The sequence below is a fragment of the Oenanthe melanoleuca genome, chromosome 3 (genome assembly GCF_029582105.1).
Source record: "Oenanthe melanoleuca isolate GR-GAL-2019-014 chromosome 3, OMel1.0, whole genome shotgun sequence".
Lineage (NCBI taxonomy): Eukaryota > Metazoa > Chordata > Aves > Passeriformes > Muscicapidae > Oenanthe > Oenanthe melanoleuca.
Window position 1 is genome coordinate 82,712,334 of NC_079336.1, and position 16,982 is coordinate 82,729,315.

Consider the following 16,982-nt stretch of genomic DNA (forward strand, 5'->3'; position numbering starts at 1 on the left):
GATAGATTTCAGGGCTGAAGACCAGCTTTAAGTATATGGTGGTGTTTTATGTATTGCCTATGACCACAAAGTGAGGAAGCAAGGATGAGAGGCACTGTACATAATAAAGAGGTCCTCAATTATTTAAGAAACTAGGATTCTTCTGGGGTTTTTCCCCCTATTCTGTTTCTGAACTCAGTGGATATAAGGTCATCCTGAAAAGAAAGCAATCCTGATAATTTGAATTAATATTCAGGGGGGAAAACTCACAGACTTTTTGTTTTTGGAGGTTTTTCATGCCAGTCCCCTCCCAAGCACATCCTATTTCTGTGGCCTATAAACCAAAGACTGCAAAGAACTGAGATGAGTATTAGTGTGCAAAGTGAGAGCTATTGCTCTAATATGTGTAGTGACAGTGCACAGATATGTATAAAAAACTATTTGTTTACATACTGTGTAAATATCAACTAAATAATTCTTTCAATAGATGTGGAAGTAGGTAATTTTTCATTGAAATGTGATTGGTACTGTGATTTGTGTTCAAACTTAGGTTAGAAAACTTGAACTTAGGCCTCCAAAGTTTAATAGTGCATTTATGGTCCCAAAAATGAGTGTTGTAGTTTTCACAGAGAGCAGGTAGCTCTGCTGCCACTGGACTCAGCCAATATTGCAGCTCTGTTGAATTATCTTTGAAAATACGTGTGCAAGTTTGAAAATTGCACCTGGAGCCGTTTGTCCAAATGCATCTTATAGAAAAGCTTTGTAAGATTCCGGATTTTAGCTCAGAATTGCCGGCCACCTGTCCTTAGGTACGGGACCAGGGCGTTTGCGATTGCCAGCAGGGGAAATGACTTAACTGGGGAGGTTGAGGTTGGACACTCGGAAAACTTCTGCGCAGAAAGGGAGATGAGACATTGGAACGGGCTGCCCAGGGAGCTGCTGGTGGAGTCACCGTTCCTGGAGGAGTTTAAGGAAAGTCTGGACGTGGCACTCTGTGCCATGGTCTGGGTGGTGATTGATCACGGGCTGGGCTCGATAAACTCAGAGATCTTTTCCAACCTAATTGATTCTGTGTAATCTGTTCTTTTAAACAACGCTACCAAGCGACGCAGCATCTCTAGCTTGCAGCGCGAGTGCGAATTTTTCTGGACTGTGCTGGAAGCAGAGCGAGCCTCATTCGCTAACTCTGCGTGGGTGAGGCTTTCCGGAGCCGAGCACGGAGATAATGGCTCCAGCCGCTGTGGCAAGCGCGATGCCGGGGCCGCTCTGCCGCTCTGCCGCCCTGGGCCGCGGCCCGGCTCGGAGCAGCGGCGGGGCCGCGGGGCCGCTCCGGCCCTCACGCACTGCGGGCGGGGGGAGGGGCGCCCGCCTTCCCGGCCCAGAGTGTGCATGTCCGAGTGACGCATTGCAGGTACGAACCCACCAATCAGCGCCCTCCTCGCGGAGTCCCCACACTCCTCGGCATTTTTTCCTAAAATCCTCTTCCGCCCAGAGAAATAGTCCCTAGCCTCGGCCCCCGCCCCCCTTCTCTACCTCCCCCCGCTCCCCCGCCGTTTCACAAGCGTTGCTTGCCCCTATTTCCCGCACCCCGCTCCTTCCCGCGGCGAGGCTCTGGGGCAGGAGCAGCGGCACTCGGGGTGCGGGGTGCCCTGCCGAGGAGGGCGCGAGGGGCCGGGACTCGTTTCTCAGCGCGGTTCACTGTCACGGGAGGGGGGAGGGAGCGGCGCGGAGCGATCCGGGCGGTGAGGCGGTTTATGAGACGCTGCCGGCGGGCGGGCAGGACTCAGTGTGAGGCGAGCCGTGCAGCGGGCAGGTAGCGCAGCGTGCGCCCCGTGCAGCCCTCAGCTCCCACCGCACCCCGCAGCCAGGCCGGGCCACCATGGTGAGTCCCTGGGCACGGGGCAGCTGCGGGGATCGGCGGGCGCCGCTACGGTGCGGAGGGATGGGGGCGGCTGAGTTCGGCGCGGATGGGGGGTGGGGGGGAGGGGGGGTTGGCTGCTGTGGGGCGAGGTCGCCTGCAGAAGGGTGTGGGGGATGAAGTTGTCCCTGGCCGCGGCCGGCGGGCTCAGGCTGGGGCGGAGGGTCCCGCTCGGAGGCGCCATTTGCGTGGGAGGAAGTGGTGGCGGCGGCGGCGGGTCCCGCCCGGGTCCCTTTCCCGCCCTGGGGCGTTGGTGCGGATTCAAATCCAAACGGCCCCTGGGTCGGCGGGAGCGCCGTGAGGCGGCGCCGGGCGGTGCCGGGGGGAGCGGAGGATAGCGGTCCCTCCTGGGGGGGATCCGCGGTCCTGGGAGGAGGGGGAAAAGAGCTTGCCACGATGGCACCAGCTCTGCTTTCTTATCGCTTCCTCCCTGCTTTCGGCGTGTGCGGCTGAATGAGGCAGCCCGAGCTGTCCGGCTGGCTAGCGAGGTGTGCTGCGCCTGGTCATAATAATGCACTGCGGAGCCCTGCAGCTTCTGAGCAGCATGATGATGAGGGGCAGGCTGTGCCTCACTGCACCATCGCCCTCCTCGCTAGACCTGTTGTCAGCTCGCGTTAGAGCCCCTGTCGATTCCATGGCAGCGCCATGCTGTTGGTGTCTCTGTTGGACAAGGGATTATTTGTGTTCTTTTTTTTTTTTTTAAACGATTTTTGCTTCCCGTTATGGTCATTGCAAAAGACGGTCCTGCGTTTTTAATATTACTAGCGATGCGTTTATAATTGTAATCCGCTGTCGAAATAGAACATATTTTGTGAAATCGGAAAATTATTTCAAATTCAGTCTAAAGGATGTAAGTTTAGCATTTGTTGGCTTTTTAAAGTTAAAACAGGTGGATACTGAGAAACGTACTGAAAGGAGCAATTCTGTTGCAATAGCAGCGCCAGTGACCACTTAGTGCTATCTCTGCATTAAGAGAAGATGCAGTAGAGTGGAATTGTCTTTTCATTCATTATGTTCTGAGGAATCAAATGACTGTCAGCTCATCATGTCTTATGTGAACGATGGCTACTTAAAATTTGGGGTTTTTTAAAATGCTGTCTCTGGGCAAAGATATTTGGTGAATAGAAGCCTGAATTTATTCTTTAGCTTGAATTGCGAACTTATACAACAAACCATCCATAAAGCAGGAAAATAAAAAGAAAGCAGTGAATGTAGCAGCAAAAGACTTGCTGCATTTAGTCATCATCTGTACAGAACCAAAAATGGAGTATCTTCAAGCAAGGTCTGTGTAAAGATGGGTGTGTCCAGGAGGCACAGTGACACTTTAAATGTGGTTATAGTTCATCCTGACAGACCAGAATGGCTCAACATGTGACTGTCCAGTGTTGCCCATACTAGATGAGACTGAATGATTTGCTCCCAAAACAAGCTGACCTGCAGTAAACCTAATTTTTAGTCTATATAATCTAGCCTGGTGGTCGTTCTCGAGTTAATCCTGCCAGAACAGAAGTGTTCCCTCAGACCTGATGTCTGTGAAGTACACCGCGGAGCCAAATTTCAGCGTTGGCCAGCGCTGTGGAGCTCCCAGGCAGGAGCTGCAGAGCAGGGCGGCTGTAATGGAGCACTACCTCTAGAGGCTGCGTGTGCCACAGAAACACAGCGCACAGCAGCTCCGGCTCCCCCGCTTTCCTAGGATTCTTTGTCAGGCCCTCCGCGCAGTCTGGGCGTGGGGGGATGGGAGCTGTTGCAGTGAAAATGAACGTGCTGCAACGTGAATCACAGAAAGCCACGTCAGAGCGGTGATGCCATCGAATGGGGGTTTCGGGTGGGTCTCGGCCACGGTGAAGGGCATGACAGACCTTCAGCGTGGGCACCTCGCAGGCAGCACTTGCCCGCCGGGTCTGGAAGTTGCGTTGCGCTGGTGAAGGTGTGCACACTATCGCGTGTGTGGTGCACCATTGTCGAGAGCTCCGGGAGGCCCCTCTAGGAAGGCCACAGTGGCCTGTCTGTAAGCGCAGGCATGGTTCCAGGCTGATAGCCCTCCACCTGGGTGGCTCGGGAGGCAGGGAGCTGGCAGGGAGCTGGCTCCGCCTTTTACTGCTGTTGCGCAGCAGTGCCTGCAGAGCCCAGCACTGCAGAGTACAGATGGTGTTTGTTCAACCTTGCCCCACCTCCCCGCTTATCTTTCAACTGCTCCATACCTCTGGCTTCTAATAAGCTTTGTGCTCTTCTCAAACACTGTACCTCTTACAGGTATTGTCAGAGCTCTTTCAAATTCATGGTTAGCATGTGTTAAGTTCCTGAAAGAGCTTCTCTTTATAAAGAAGGAAGAGTTTGGGAATGCTTAAAAACATACATACTGCTATGTCACGTCTCCATATAAAATCGTTTATATAAAACAGTATGTGACTCCACTTGGTAATCCAAAAGTATTGACCTAAATAAACTAGGTTCTTACTGCTTAAATCTGATCTACAGTTTTCTGTGGATATAAATATCTTGCGGAAATGCAGCACATCATTCTCTTCACTCAAACAATAAAAATGTAAATAGCATGCAAAGGTATGAGTCTGTTAATGATACTCTGGGCTTCTGCTAAGTGACCAGCAGAACACTTCCATGCTAAAGCTTAGTTTTGGTTATGTTCTCAGCAGTGCTGCTGCCGTGCTAGTCTTTTGTAACAAAAAGTGGAGCTTCCATGGGAATTCTTCCTACAGCAGAAATCTGTACCTGCCAATACCATTTAGAAGTTCCTCAGTTGTGTGTTCTTGGTTCTTAAAGTAGGTGAGCCCCAGCCAGTCTATTGCCTTTATATTGGGCTGTTGCTGTGTTGTGTACATAGAGGGTTTTGTAAGCAGTTTAGCTTTTGTACAACTGCTGGAGCAGCCACCTTTGCTTCTGTCACAGTAAGAATAACCAGCAGCTGGCAACTTAAAAGTTCACATGCTGTATAAAAATGTAATGCAAATTGAAATTGGCAAAAACTAACAGGTATTGTAAATGCGTTTTTTCTAAGTTTTTTCCTGAGAGATGCTAATGTGTAGAGAGACTTTACTGGGTAGTTAATGGCAGAAAATTTTTCAGTCAGTATTGCAGTAATTATAAACAGGTTGCTGCTTGAATGATCACAACAGGAACAAAACCGAAAAAGCATTGGTGAATTTCAGCAATCAATATACCTTTTCTGTATTTTAGTGTTTTTACTTTTCAGTAAAGGGTTCAAGAAGCTTCCCTGAAGGAAGTATGTTGTTACTGCATCTGAACTCAAGCTATCCAGAATTTGTTTGAAGAATCAGCTGATTTGAGACTCTAGGGAGAGAATTTCTACAGTTCTCCAAACATCTTGGTGTCCTTTCAAGAGCAAAGTTCATTTTGGGTTTGGCCTTGAAAGACTGATGGTTTTCATTGCTATCAAATCTAATGGATTCAAAACCTGGTGAGAGAGCAAAATGAGGTATAAACTGGAGCTTACCCAACTGATACAGAAATTTCTTAGACCACAGAATCTTCGTCTAGCGGCCCTGTTACCTTCTGCTGACTGAGTCAATGTAGACAATGGTCTGAAAAAAGTGTAGACAGCTGTATGTCAGTGAATGACCAGTTTGGACTGAAGCTGGTATCTTGTCTTTTACAGCCAGGTCTTGGACATGAAAGCTTCATGTTAATCAGGGGATGATTTCATTCTAGTGAAGAGTATATTTTTCTGATTTTAGCTAGTCTGCCTTAAATTTGGCATTTGGAGGTTACTGCTGCATTACTGAGACCTAAAGTGCTTAGTGGTGAAGCTGAAGCTAATAGTATGCTGTGTAAATGAGGTTTTTTTTAAAACCAATCTGTTTTTAAAGGGACCTGTGTGCTTTGAGCTTGCTAGTGCTGCTTGGGTTATTGATTGATACACGTGATAATCTATTACTTGGGTGTATGGGATATTGGCAGGGTCTGGAAAGGATGATAGGCTGCTAGTTCTTACTTAGCAAGCAATCCTGATGACTTTTGAGCTTTATTAGAACTATTTCAGAATGCTACAGATCAGTTCTGAGGAGCAGCTACCATACTCAGAGGCCTCTACAAGCCTGTCTTACTTTGCCTTGAACTTTTGCTACAACTATAATCATATTCTCTTTTATTGCAGGCTGATCAACTGACAGAAGAGCAGATTGCAGGTGAGGTTTTTATGTGTTGTGTTGCTAGTCCTGCTTGACCTGGCATATTTCTTAATCCAATGGCAGTCTGTGTTACCCAAAATGTTTAGCTTTCTTAGATACTAAAGTAGTATGGTGGAATTTTAATCTTGTTTTAATTTGTCACCTAATTTTTAAAGGTTTATCTATTGTAAATGCACCATGGATATAAAGAATTTTAGTTACATAGTTAACCAGTCCCCGCAGCTTTTCTGGCTAGTAGATTGATGATTATTCTTCTCGCATGACTACAGGATTGTCCCAAGTGCAGACTGAAAGGGGAGGAGGGTGGGGCACAGGGGATGATAACAAATCTGGTGAAGGCTTGGAATCTGCAGTGTTTTTTTAACAGAAGGCAAAAATAATTTGCTGTCTCCTGTCATCAGAGATGTTTGAGTGTCTCTTGTTGATGACAGCAGAGACTGGCTTCATGATGACAACTCTTGATATTCCATATTTGGAACTGTATTGTGGACTTGGACACAAGTGTTGTGTGTGCTGTTCTGATGGTCTGGCACTTGCTCTGAAATGCTTAAATAAATATGCATCTGTCATATTTTGGCATTGGGCCCCTAGAAATGGGTTATGTACACTGACAGCCATCTACTAATGGCAAAAAGTTCTGGTTATTGTGTCTCCTACTCATGCAGGCTGCACAAACTTACCTGTCTCGTTGCTCTCAGTAGACTGATCTTAACTTGAATGCTAGATGGGACTAAAAGCTGGTAATACAGAATTCAGTTTTGCCATAGATATTCGAGAACTTCATGGTTTTGATCTGACAAGTGTATAGTATTAATGCTGGAAAGTCTTAATGCGCATAACTGTCATGTGATATTATTTTAGAGGATGTTAGGGCTCTGCTAATCTAATAGTACCAGGTCAAGCATGCACAGAACAGCCTCTGAGATACTACTGTTTAACTACGGTGTAGCTCTTGAAGACTCTATATTAAACAGAGGTGTCATTATAAGCTGGTTTGTTTTTGCCATAATTGCCAAATCTGAAGTGTTAAGGACATTCTTCTGTAGCTTTTAGGCTTTAGAGGCTTTCTTTTAATCAAAGGAGACTAATTACAGTTTTGTGGAAAGTCCTTAGTCTATTTACTTGTTGCCATGGTAGTGTCTTACAAGTAAGCACAAGCCAAATTTAGTTCAACTTCAATTTTTTTTTTTATCAGGAACTAGCCTACATAGCTTAGGGGTTTTGTTTAGTTAGAGCAGACTTTATCAGTTGTCACTGCTGTCTTTCCAATAACAGTTCATTGTCCCAGTTGTTAATTGTAGAAGCTTTATTAATTGATGTAGCTAATTATGGAATATAAACAGGAAGCTTACTAACACTACCTTGAGATTCGTGTAAATTTTAGCTATACAGTAATGATTGTATAGTCCTCAGAGGCAAACGTAAGTGTTGATGAGCCTGTTGTACTGGAATAGAGGCTTTCAACTGCATGGAATGAATAAAAGTGTATCTTAGTAGCAGTGTAAAATGGCCTGCCACTTTCTGGGCAGCTGTGCTGTTTTGTTAAGCAAATGTGTTTACAAGTAAACTATGAACCTCAGATGTGAAGACATAAGCCCACTGGTGGTGTGTGGAGGAATCATTCTCAGTACTGGTTAGGAAAGGTTGCATCTTAGTTTTGCTGTTGGAGGCCAGTGGTCTTGTATGGGAAGATTCTTACAGGTAGAATTAGAATGTTTTACAGAGGCTGGCTTGAAAAACTTGAGCCAATACCATTCTAATTGAACTTCCCTGGAGGGATACATAACTTTTGTTTTGAAGGCAGATGTAGCAAATGGTACTGCAAGATAGAGACAACATAACATTGCAACATGACATTGTTGCTAAAATAGGGACCAGAGGACTTAAAGCAGCCACTTCCTTCCCCTGCGGCTTAAATCCTTCCCCCTCTGCTGTGAAGCATCACGATACAGTTGTTAAAGGTTCCACATGGCATTTCCTGTGGAACACATTGGTCATATAGGGCTAAAGCTTCTTGTCAGTAGGTAGGGGTGAAAACCTTCCCAGATTTTGTTCATATGAAAGACTGATACTGAAAGCCAAATAGCTGCAGAATGTGAATGCTGGCTGCAGTTTCATTCAGTAGAATTAAAGCTGCTAAGTCAAGTGGCTATCCCTTTGGTTAAGTGTTGTATTACCAAGGTGATGGGGTTGGGACCACCTGTGTGGTCAGATGGGAGAGCAGGCTGAAGATGCTTTTGTCCCAAAGCCAGCTGGTCTAGTGAGCTGTCCTTCCCCTGCGCTTCAGAGTTCCAAATGGGCTCTGTACAAGCAGGCCTATGTATGGTGTTCACCGTCTTGTTCCTTTAGCGTTCTCTGTTGGGGATTTGACCGCAGCAGTGATTTAAAATTTGTTGTAGTGGAAATAGGCACGTTTAAGTGTTGAGGTCCTGGTAGCTGTGAAGAGAACAATTGACATTCTCCTATAAAAGTTCCAGACATAGCTGGCTAAATTGTGTAGGAGTGGATATGGTAGTCCTGGTTTACTGAACATATTAGGTCACTGAAAGCTGCCACTTGATTTGAAAAGGTTATGGGGGGCACAGATGCCTCAGAAGCTGTGGTTAAAAGAACATTTTGACCTAGGTTGTTAAAGTTTACGTTGTTGGATTAGCGTATCTTTCATGGGGCCTGGAAGTAGTCTTTTTCTCACAGTGCAGGATGCTGTTCACAAGGGTGGAAAGGCTGAAACCTTGTAGCCTTAGAGAGTTTCCATTTGCAGTTTGGTATGGAGAAGTGTAAAATAAAGAGAATTTGCTTTACATGCTATATGGAATCAGGATATTTAGGTGTTTAAGGTATGTTTTACAACCTTATGTTGCAGGATGTCAGGATTGCGTTGCTCACTAAACTTCAGTTTTCATAGGTGCCTTCACTGGCCACGGCTGCAAATCCTCCAAAGCTATGCCAGGTTGTTCTTGTTCTAGTCTAAACCACCTCTGCGTAGGTTGTTACTCCTTTGTTCTAGTTACTGGAGGTGGTTCCTGGAAGTGGTTAGAGAGATATTTTAATGGTATTCTGAACTTGATTCAGCATTTCAAACAGGAATATACTGCTAATTTTCAAGTTGTTTTATTTTCTTTATGATTTATAGCTGGTTGCTTCTTAGCCTGTTGCAACTTTTACTCCAAGAAGGGTAGAGGTGTCCCTTCCAAGTGTTGAGAATACACCACAGAAAGCAAGTCTTTGAATTTCGTGTAAGAATTAAGTATTGCCCTTTTTAAGCAGGGTCACTGCAGCACTGTGAAGTCTGCTTTATGTTTGGGTTGACTTTCACATGAACGATGGATTGCTTAACAGTGAAATGTTTAGAATAACACTTGAGCACTTGACTCTTCATGAAAATGCAACTTTCCCCTTTTGAGATTCTTCCATAATAGAATGTGAACTTCTCTACTAGGATTGACCCAAAAGGTTTTTTTCCCTGGTGTAAGAGCTTAGTCCTAAGAAACCTGTTTGTTTCCTTCAAGATAACTGAAGCTACTCCCTCCAAGGCCATTTGGAAGGAATTGTAGGTGCAGGTTGTAGCTGCTTGTTTCTGCTTTGTAATTTGACATACTGGCTTGAAACGGTTTCTACTGGTCCTGTGGTAGCTTTGCTCTGATTCTCATGGGCTAAATAGTGGGGTTGGCTCTTTGAACACTTCAGACTTGAATGTAGAAGAATAGTGGGATTTTTTTCCTGGATGGGATTTGACTGTGTGACTGTGGTGTTGTATCTGCATTCATTAACTATAAGAAACTTATTTTTATAGTTAAATTTTTAACATTTTCCAGTTTGTACTCACCTCAAGAGTTTCAGAGTATGAAGTAAAGGCTTCATTCAGGTCATGTCAAAGCACAGCTTTTACTGTGTCTAATTGTGGTCTGGGAAACCCACCATCTGGAAAGCTGGCTGCATGGAAATGTTGAAAAAAAACAATTCATGGAAGTATTTCTGATGAAGGAGTACCATTGAGCTGATGGGTTGTCCAGAGTCAGGATCTCAGATGGCTTGAAAGCTGTAAAGGGATCTGAAGTGTGCAAGGGAGTAGATAAGATACTCATGCCTTACTGTTATGTGTATGAACTGCCACAGTCCAGTGAGCTAGTTTAAGGACTGTGGCCAAAGACAGATGGCGTGGATTAAAACCAACTCCATTTTTGAACCGGACAATTAAACATGTTATGCTTGTATTAATATTCCTGGCTACAATACAGCCATTGTAGGGGGGTTAAGAGGTAGTGTTGAAACACAGCAAAGGTGTCTTAGAGCTGGTCAGAAACCTTTCTCTGAAGGCTGTTTCAAGATACAGTAGGGCTGAAGCCATTTTGCAAGCAGCTTTTCAGGAATGAAGGCTCCCATGACTTCTCTGTGAACACTTGTGGTAGCATACAATGTTCAGACATCTGTGTCCAAAGGAAGTGGCTTATATTGAGAAACTTGGGTGTAGTTTGGTCTGATTGTACCTTTTTCTGTTGACTCATCTCCTCTATTAGCAATAAAAGTGCTATTAAGTTGTAACGTGTATTTTTTTTTTTCAATTTTCTCATAGCAATTCCATATTTTATTTTGAGATGCAGTTCTTACCAAGGATGTGGATCATTGTAGTTGCAGATAGCTATTTCAGCTCCATGTTAGGAACCCTTATTCAGGATAGGGAGTAACAAATCCCTGAGTCTTTTGGAAATGGATGACCTTCCACCCTAATTTAGGTCGGCATGTGGTTCATCAGTAGACTGGTGGGTGTGTTTGATGCTGCCATATTGCCATTGCAATTAAGCAGTATACCAGAATTTTCTTAAAATATTAAAATGAGATTTTGTAACTTGCAACAATCAGTAGTAGTGAATTTTTTGATTGTTAACATTTTGAAGCATAAGGGATTTTTTTTTTTTTGTACAGAATTCAAAGAAGCTTTTTCACTATTTGACAAGGATGGTGATGGTACTATAACTACAAAGGAGTTGGGGACAGTGATGAGATCACTTGGTCAAAACCCCACAGAAGCAGAGCTACAGGATATGATCAATGAAGTAGATGCTGATGGTAAGAACTTTTACTAATAAGTAATTTAATAAAGTGCCTAAATGATGGTTTTCTGACTAAATGATTACCTTTCAGGCAATGGCACAATTGACTTTCCAGAGTTTCTGACAATGATGGCAAGAAAAATGAAAGATACAGATAGTGAAGAAGAAATTAGAGAAGCGTTCCGTGTCTTTGACAAGGTACTGTAATGCCTACCTGGAATATTTCTGTTAAGAAAACTGGGTCTGATTGTAATGTGCTTTCTCGCAGATCTGAGAGGTAACTGCAGTTCTGTCTTAGAGAGCCTCTAGGTTGGCCAGTCACCCTAAAGCTCAGTCTGTAAGGGAAAAGTCAAATGAGTTACCAGGGATAGTAATGAGTGACATGATTTAAAGTAGTGCTCACTGTGATACTGATATACACTCAGCTGACAGGAAATTGTTTCAAGTATTTAAAGTGTTCATGTTTTAGGTCTTCCATGTAGTCTTTGCTAAGTAAATTGCTAGAAGAGTCTAAAGTTACTCAACTTATTTAAGATGCACCTTGGAGTGGAAAACATGTGAGGTGCCTTGGGGTGGGGAGGAAAACATTGCATTAGTATATACCAGCACTTCAATGTTCAGTGTCCCAACTAGTACTGGAATATGTAAAAGTCATCTCTGAAGGCCTTGTGGCTTTATGCTGGACTCCCATGAAACAGGCAAATCAGATAAGTAGCTTCTGTTCTAAGAAATCACCACTTGAACCACAGTTATGTGATTTAATAGGCATCCATCACCTAAGAAGTCGAAAAAGGTGCTGATTACATTGTTTGTGGTTTCAAAATGTGTCAGAACAGGACAGTCAAAGGTTGTAAGATATTACAATGCCCAAATACTTTGGACAATGCTGGAGGTATTCTTACAGCTCTCATTTACCTTGTGCAAATGCTGCTAGTGGTTAAGTCTGTGTTAACTTGTAAATGTTCAATTTGCTCTGCAATGTTCCTAAGTTATAGTTAAGTCATTGGGCCTTAGGCAAGTGTATTCCAGTGTTCCTTTTTTCTCCTCCCAGGATGGTAATGGTTACATTAGTGCTGCAGAACTCCGTCATGTGATGACAAATCTGGGCGAGAAGCTAACAGATGAAGAAGTTGATGAAATGATTAGGGAAGCAGACATTGATGGTGATGGTCAAGTAAACTATGAAGGTAAGGAGTTGTTAATTGATTCTTTTTGTGTAGCACTTTTCATGCTTGTTCGTGTGTGGGTGCTGATAGCCGCACCAAGTTTAAATAAGGCAGTGTTCAGACAAGTTCATTTGAACACACTGTTCCTTTAAGCTAATGTTCAATTACTATGTACATTGTGTACCTCTCAATGGGTTTTAGTTTGAGTGTTATTGCTGCCTTCGTGCCAAAGGCAGAAAAGAACTATTCAGCTGTACAGTGTAAGAAATGACTTGGTAAATCTAATGATATCTAATGACCATTAGAATAAGCAAGTTGTCACAGATGTTCACATACTGTTTGTACTGTTCTGTTCACTAACGCATGTAGATCTGTCTGACTGTAGGATGTCACTCATTTGTCATTAATGCTTTTAAAATTACTTGCTAATCAAAAGGGGAAAAAGCCTCTACAATATGCAGATATTTCAAGACCTTCAGAAGATATTTTAAATACATTCATTTCACATAAATCTGCTGAAACAGTAATTTTTCTATTTCTTGCTTTCTTCCTGACATTGAACCATAAATGAAGTCACGCAAGGAGTTCCTTTAGACAGTTGTTTGCAGCTGAGACACTAAGCTTGTTCTCATTTTGATTTTTTTGAACATGTTACAAAAAATATCTAGGGCATTTTCAGATAAGATCTGTGCTCTTTCTGAGATGTAGGTATGCCTTCCCTTTGAGGCCCTTTTGGTTGTGGCCTAAGGGTATGCAGACATCTGTGAGTGAAAAGTTATTTTTATGTACAAGGCTGCTGCTTCATCACTGTGTTTGAGTAGCCTGTTCAGAGACTGGCACTAGAGAGGGTCTGTGTCCCTACTGTTTCCACTTGCCTTTCAAAACTTGGGCAACCATTTAACTCCTTTGAGGTTCTGGGTTTCCTGTCATTATTGCACCTGAAACTATGTTTCAGGAAGATGAATGAAGAATCTTGTTTTGTGGGTTCTAATTTTAAGTGGTTATGAGTAAGCATTGAATTGGTTGCTTAAAACCAGCCAGGCAAAATAAAGTGGTCATACTTAAACTATTCTGTTCTGGAAAACAAAAGTTCAAACCAACACAATGTGTTACTTGTACACTTACTTAGTTGATTGTCGCTTCATATTTGTACTGATCTTTTAGTCATTCTTGGATATCTTGTCCCCGTCTGTGGGCACAAGACCCTTTAATGTTTTACCTTGGAAGTAAGGCTGTAACCCGGTTCACTGAGAGACCAATTTTTATGGAAAAGTAAAGGCCTTTCTTTGGCCATTAAAAATAGGAGAAGTTTAGGTGTGATTAGTGGAAAAGGGAACTGTCTTGAAGATGCTTATTTGAATGTAACTGAAAATGCAGTTTTGAAATAGTGTTTAGCATTAGTAAGGCCGCTTCTCAGATCTTGCAATTCAGATTATATTTTTTCCTTCAAATAACTCATGCAACTCTTTCCTTTTACAGAGTTTGTACAAATGATGACAGCGAAGTGAAGACGTTGTACAGAATGTGTTAAATTTCTTGTACAAAATTGTTTATTTGCCTTTTCTCTGTTTGTAACTTATCTGTAAAAGGTTTTTCCCTTACTGTCAAAAAATTATGCATGTATAGTAATTAGAAGGCCATTCCTCCATGTTTTTCTCCTTTATCTTACTGTCATTGTTCTGATTTTTGGAAAATTGATCTAAGTAACAAATGTTGCATGTGGCTTACTCTGGATATTTAAGCCCTTCTGCACATCTAAAGTTAGATAAAGTTGGTTAACTGAGGGAACATCTGGATTGTCTATTAAAAAAGTAGCTTTCTCTAGGAGACTTAGGTATGACTGGTGTGACAAGTTACATAAAGTAAGCTAGGGTTTACCAGGCATTAGCTGTTCCTTAGTTAAAGTAACATGCTGGTTCTAGTTCTCAAGTACATAGGAGTTTTTCTATAGGAGTTTTTTCCCTTTTCTGTGATGGGAGGATAAGGCTCTTGCAGCTTAACTGCGGGATGAAACAATGTGAAAGAGATACATCATGCAGCTAATGCACTGTAAAAGTCATTCTCCTAGCTTACTTCACAGTAACTTGTTTGTGGCCATACCTGTAACATGTTGTTGAAATGTGGAGTCTTAACGTTGTAGACGATTGACAGTCAACAATATGAAACTTAAGTTGCACTAATGCAAAACGGGTGATTTATCCAGGTACTCGTACACAAGTTTTTTTTGTACTGCTGGTCCTGTGCCAGAAAACATTTTCTCCTCTTGTTACTATGCTTTTTAAACTTTGTTTAGCCACTTATTTTCAAAAAAATCTGCTTATGGCACGATTTGCCTCAAATCCATTCCAAGTTGTATATTTGTTTTCCAATAAAAAATTACAATTTACCCATACTGTTTCAATGTATCCTTGAATTATTTACAGGAATTGTTCAATGCAGTTGCTGCTCTGTGTTTCAGTATGTAGCAGTTTGGTTTGCTTATGCAATGGATTGGCTGTCTTAAAATAGCTTGGAAGGTGAAAACTTAGTCCTTAAACTCTGGCCCTTAATAGTATTGTTGACTTGAAGAAGCTTTCTTACTAGTAGTTTAAAATGTATTTTACAGTCTTGTGTGGAGCTTGGTGCTTCAATAAACTTACCGTAGTGACTGGCTATGCCCACTATCTGTAGACATTGTGAACTGGATGTTGACCTAGTTCAATAGTTGACCTAAAATTAAAATTCCTTGTTCGGACAACTAAACCTGTTTGCTTTCTTTTAATTATTTTGGAGTTTATTCCCTATCAGCTGCTACATTGGGGTAACTTAGTCTCACACTTGGGCTTTTCTGAAACTGCCATGTCTGAGTTGCCATTCAGGGTGCAGTCAGCTCAAAGTACAGAAGGGAAACATTCTCTTCCTCATTTGTTATTGAGCATGACTGTGCTTTTAGCACTAGTTTTTTGTCAAGGTTTAATTTTTTTTTTTTAAGTGGAAGACAAACCTGGTTTCTACCAAGGACAAATCCAAGAACTCGAAAGAATGCCAGAGGCTGCTCGTGCCCCATTGCCTCTCTGCTCTCCTGGCAACAACTGCCTTAACTGTACATCTGCTATGTGGTTATCTTGTTTGGGATTCTGCTGCCTTTAAACAAAGCATTGGCTCCTGCCTCTGGATACCCTCACTGCTCCCAGCTGAGCAGTTACCTAATGTTTTAAAACTGTTCCAGTCATCTTTGATGTATTTATAATGGCAGTGAGCATCTAAAATTAGGACAGTTGTTTAATCTGAATTCAGGAACACTTAATCAAGTGTTTATGGTCACTGATCTTAAAGCTCTGCTCTCGCAGGATTATGAATAGCTCTATCGGTTTTCCAGAGGAGGCTTGTCAAAAGTGTTTTGATAGCCAGCATCAGAATTCCTTAGAACTGTTGTTTGTGTGCTGGCAGTCTGATTCAGGAAGCTTTTGCAGTCTAAATTTCCTCGCAGTTAGAATTTGCCTTCTACAAAATAAGTCATGAAACTGACACTTCCTACTCAGTCTTCATCCTGTGCTCTAAGAGCTTGGGGCAGGATGGTACAGGTTGAGGACAATTTTTCAGACCCATCAGAACAACCACTTGAGATCCTGAATTACTGGAGTATTGGAAGCCTCATTTATATAGGTAAGTAATGCAAACAGGGATCTGACAAGAGTTTTTGGTTTAGCCACTCTGGTGCCTTGACTTTTGGTAGGCTGGGAATCACACTTAACCCATTCAGTCTTCTGCTACAGCTCAGCATGCATGTGGAAACCTCTAAGGTGAAAAGAAGAGATCCTTCTCCACAGGATATCACAATATCCCAATATTCTGAGTTAGAAGGGACCCACAAGGATCATGAAAGACTGCCTTGGCCAAGAGAACTGCCTGTGGTCAAATGAACATGTAAGAAGGCCACTTTTATTTACAGTCACTTCAGCTGCTCCCTGCTTGGGGTGTTTTAGTCTCAGGCATCAAAGCTTCTGGTTTTATTTAGGGTGAATGTCCATGTTGCTGTTACATAAGTGAAATGGCTGATTTCTGGGTCAGTAATTGAAGTCTTACAGCCCTGTTTACTTAATTCTTTAACTGCAGGATGGGAGTGGTAGATTTCAGTACTTTCTGCTAATGGAGGAATGACTTCTGAGATACAGTAAGTCAAGTGTGGTGGAAGCTAATGGCATTGGTCATGAACCTTTCAGCTGAGGTGTGCTTGCAGGGTCCTTCTGCAATTGTAAAACAGGCCTTGGGTCACTCTAGGCAGTTTCCTGGAGGGGTGTGTGTGCGTAGGAATGCTGACATTCCAAGTTCAGCTTTCTGATAGCTTTACAAGAGATAATCCATCATCCTGTCAAATAGCATGGAGGTTCTCATATTCTGTTCCAGCTAAAACAAAAGCCTTTGTGGCACAACAGTGCAGTAAAACAGCTGGTGGTGTTTTAGTCCAAACTGGACATTGAGGTGGGAGATCTGGGGCCCAAAGACTTAAGGGCATATCCTACTGATCCCTGATGGGAGAGAATAAAGACAGATTGATCTTAGTAGCACCACTGGCAAGGGGAGATGGGCATATATTTGAAAGTACTCTCTGAACAGGAGAAATGAAGTGGTAAAATACAGATGTGGAATCTGTGCATATTCAAAACCTAGCTGATGACATGCTGGGCAGATGTCTCCAGCAGATCCTGCTTTGATCAGGCAG

At 42.9% G+C, this 16,982-nt stretch overlaps 1 protein-coding gene across 1 annotated transcript; it reads left to right on the forward strand.

The window, feature by feature from the left end:
* The first annotated feature begins 1,521 nt into the window (after window positions 1–1,521).
* Window positions 1,522–14,672, forward strand: CALM2 (calmodulin 2). Its single transcript, XM_056486424.1, has 6 exons — window positions 1,522–1,861; window positions 6,030–6,060; window positions 10,987–11,130; window positions 11,206–11,312; window positions 12,166–12,301; window positions 13,760–14,672. The coding sequence occupies exons 1-6, from the start codon at window positions 1,859–1,861 to the stop codon at window positions 13,786–13,788; spliced, it is 450 nt and encodes a 149-aa protein (XP_056342399.1). The 5' UTR covers window positions 1,522–1,858; the 3' UTR covers window positions 13,789–14,672.
* Window positions 14,673–16,982: the final 2,310 nt, after the last annotated feature.

Excerpts from the sequence above, each read along its gene's own strand:
- CALM2 (XM_056486424.1), top strand. Across the intron at positions 6,061-10,986 it reads GACAGAAGAGCAGATTGCAG|AATTCAAAGAAGCTTTTTCA; the intron begins GTGAGGTTTTTA and ends TTTTTTGTACAG. Across the intron at positions 11,131-11,205 it reads CAATGAAGTAGATGCTGATG|GCAATGGCACAATTGACTTT; the intron begins GTAAGAACTTTT and ends ATTACCTTTCAG.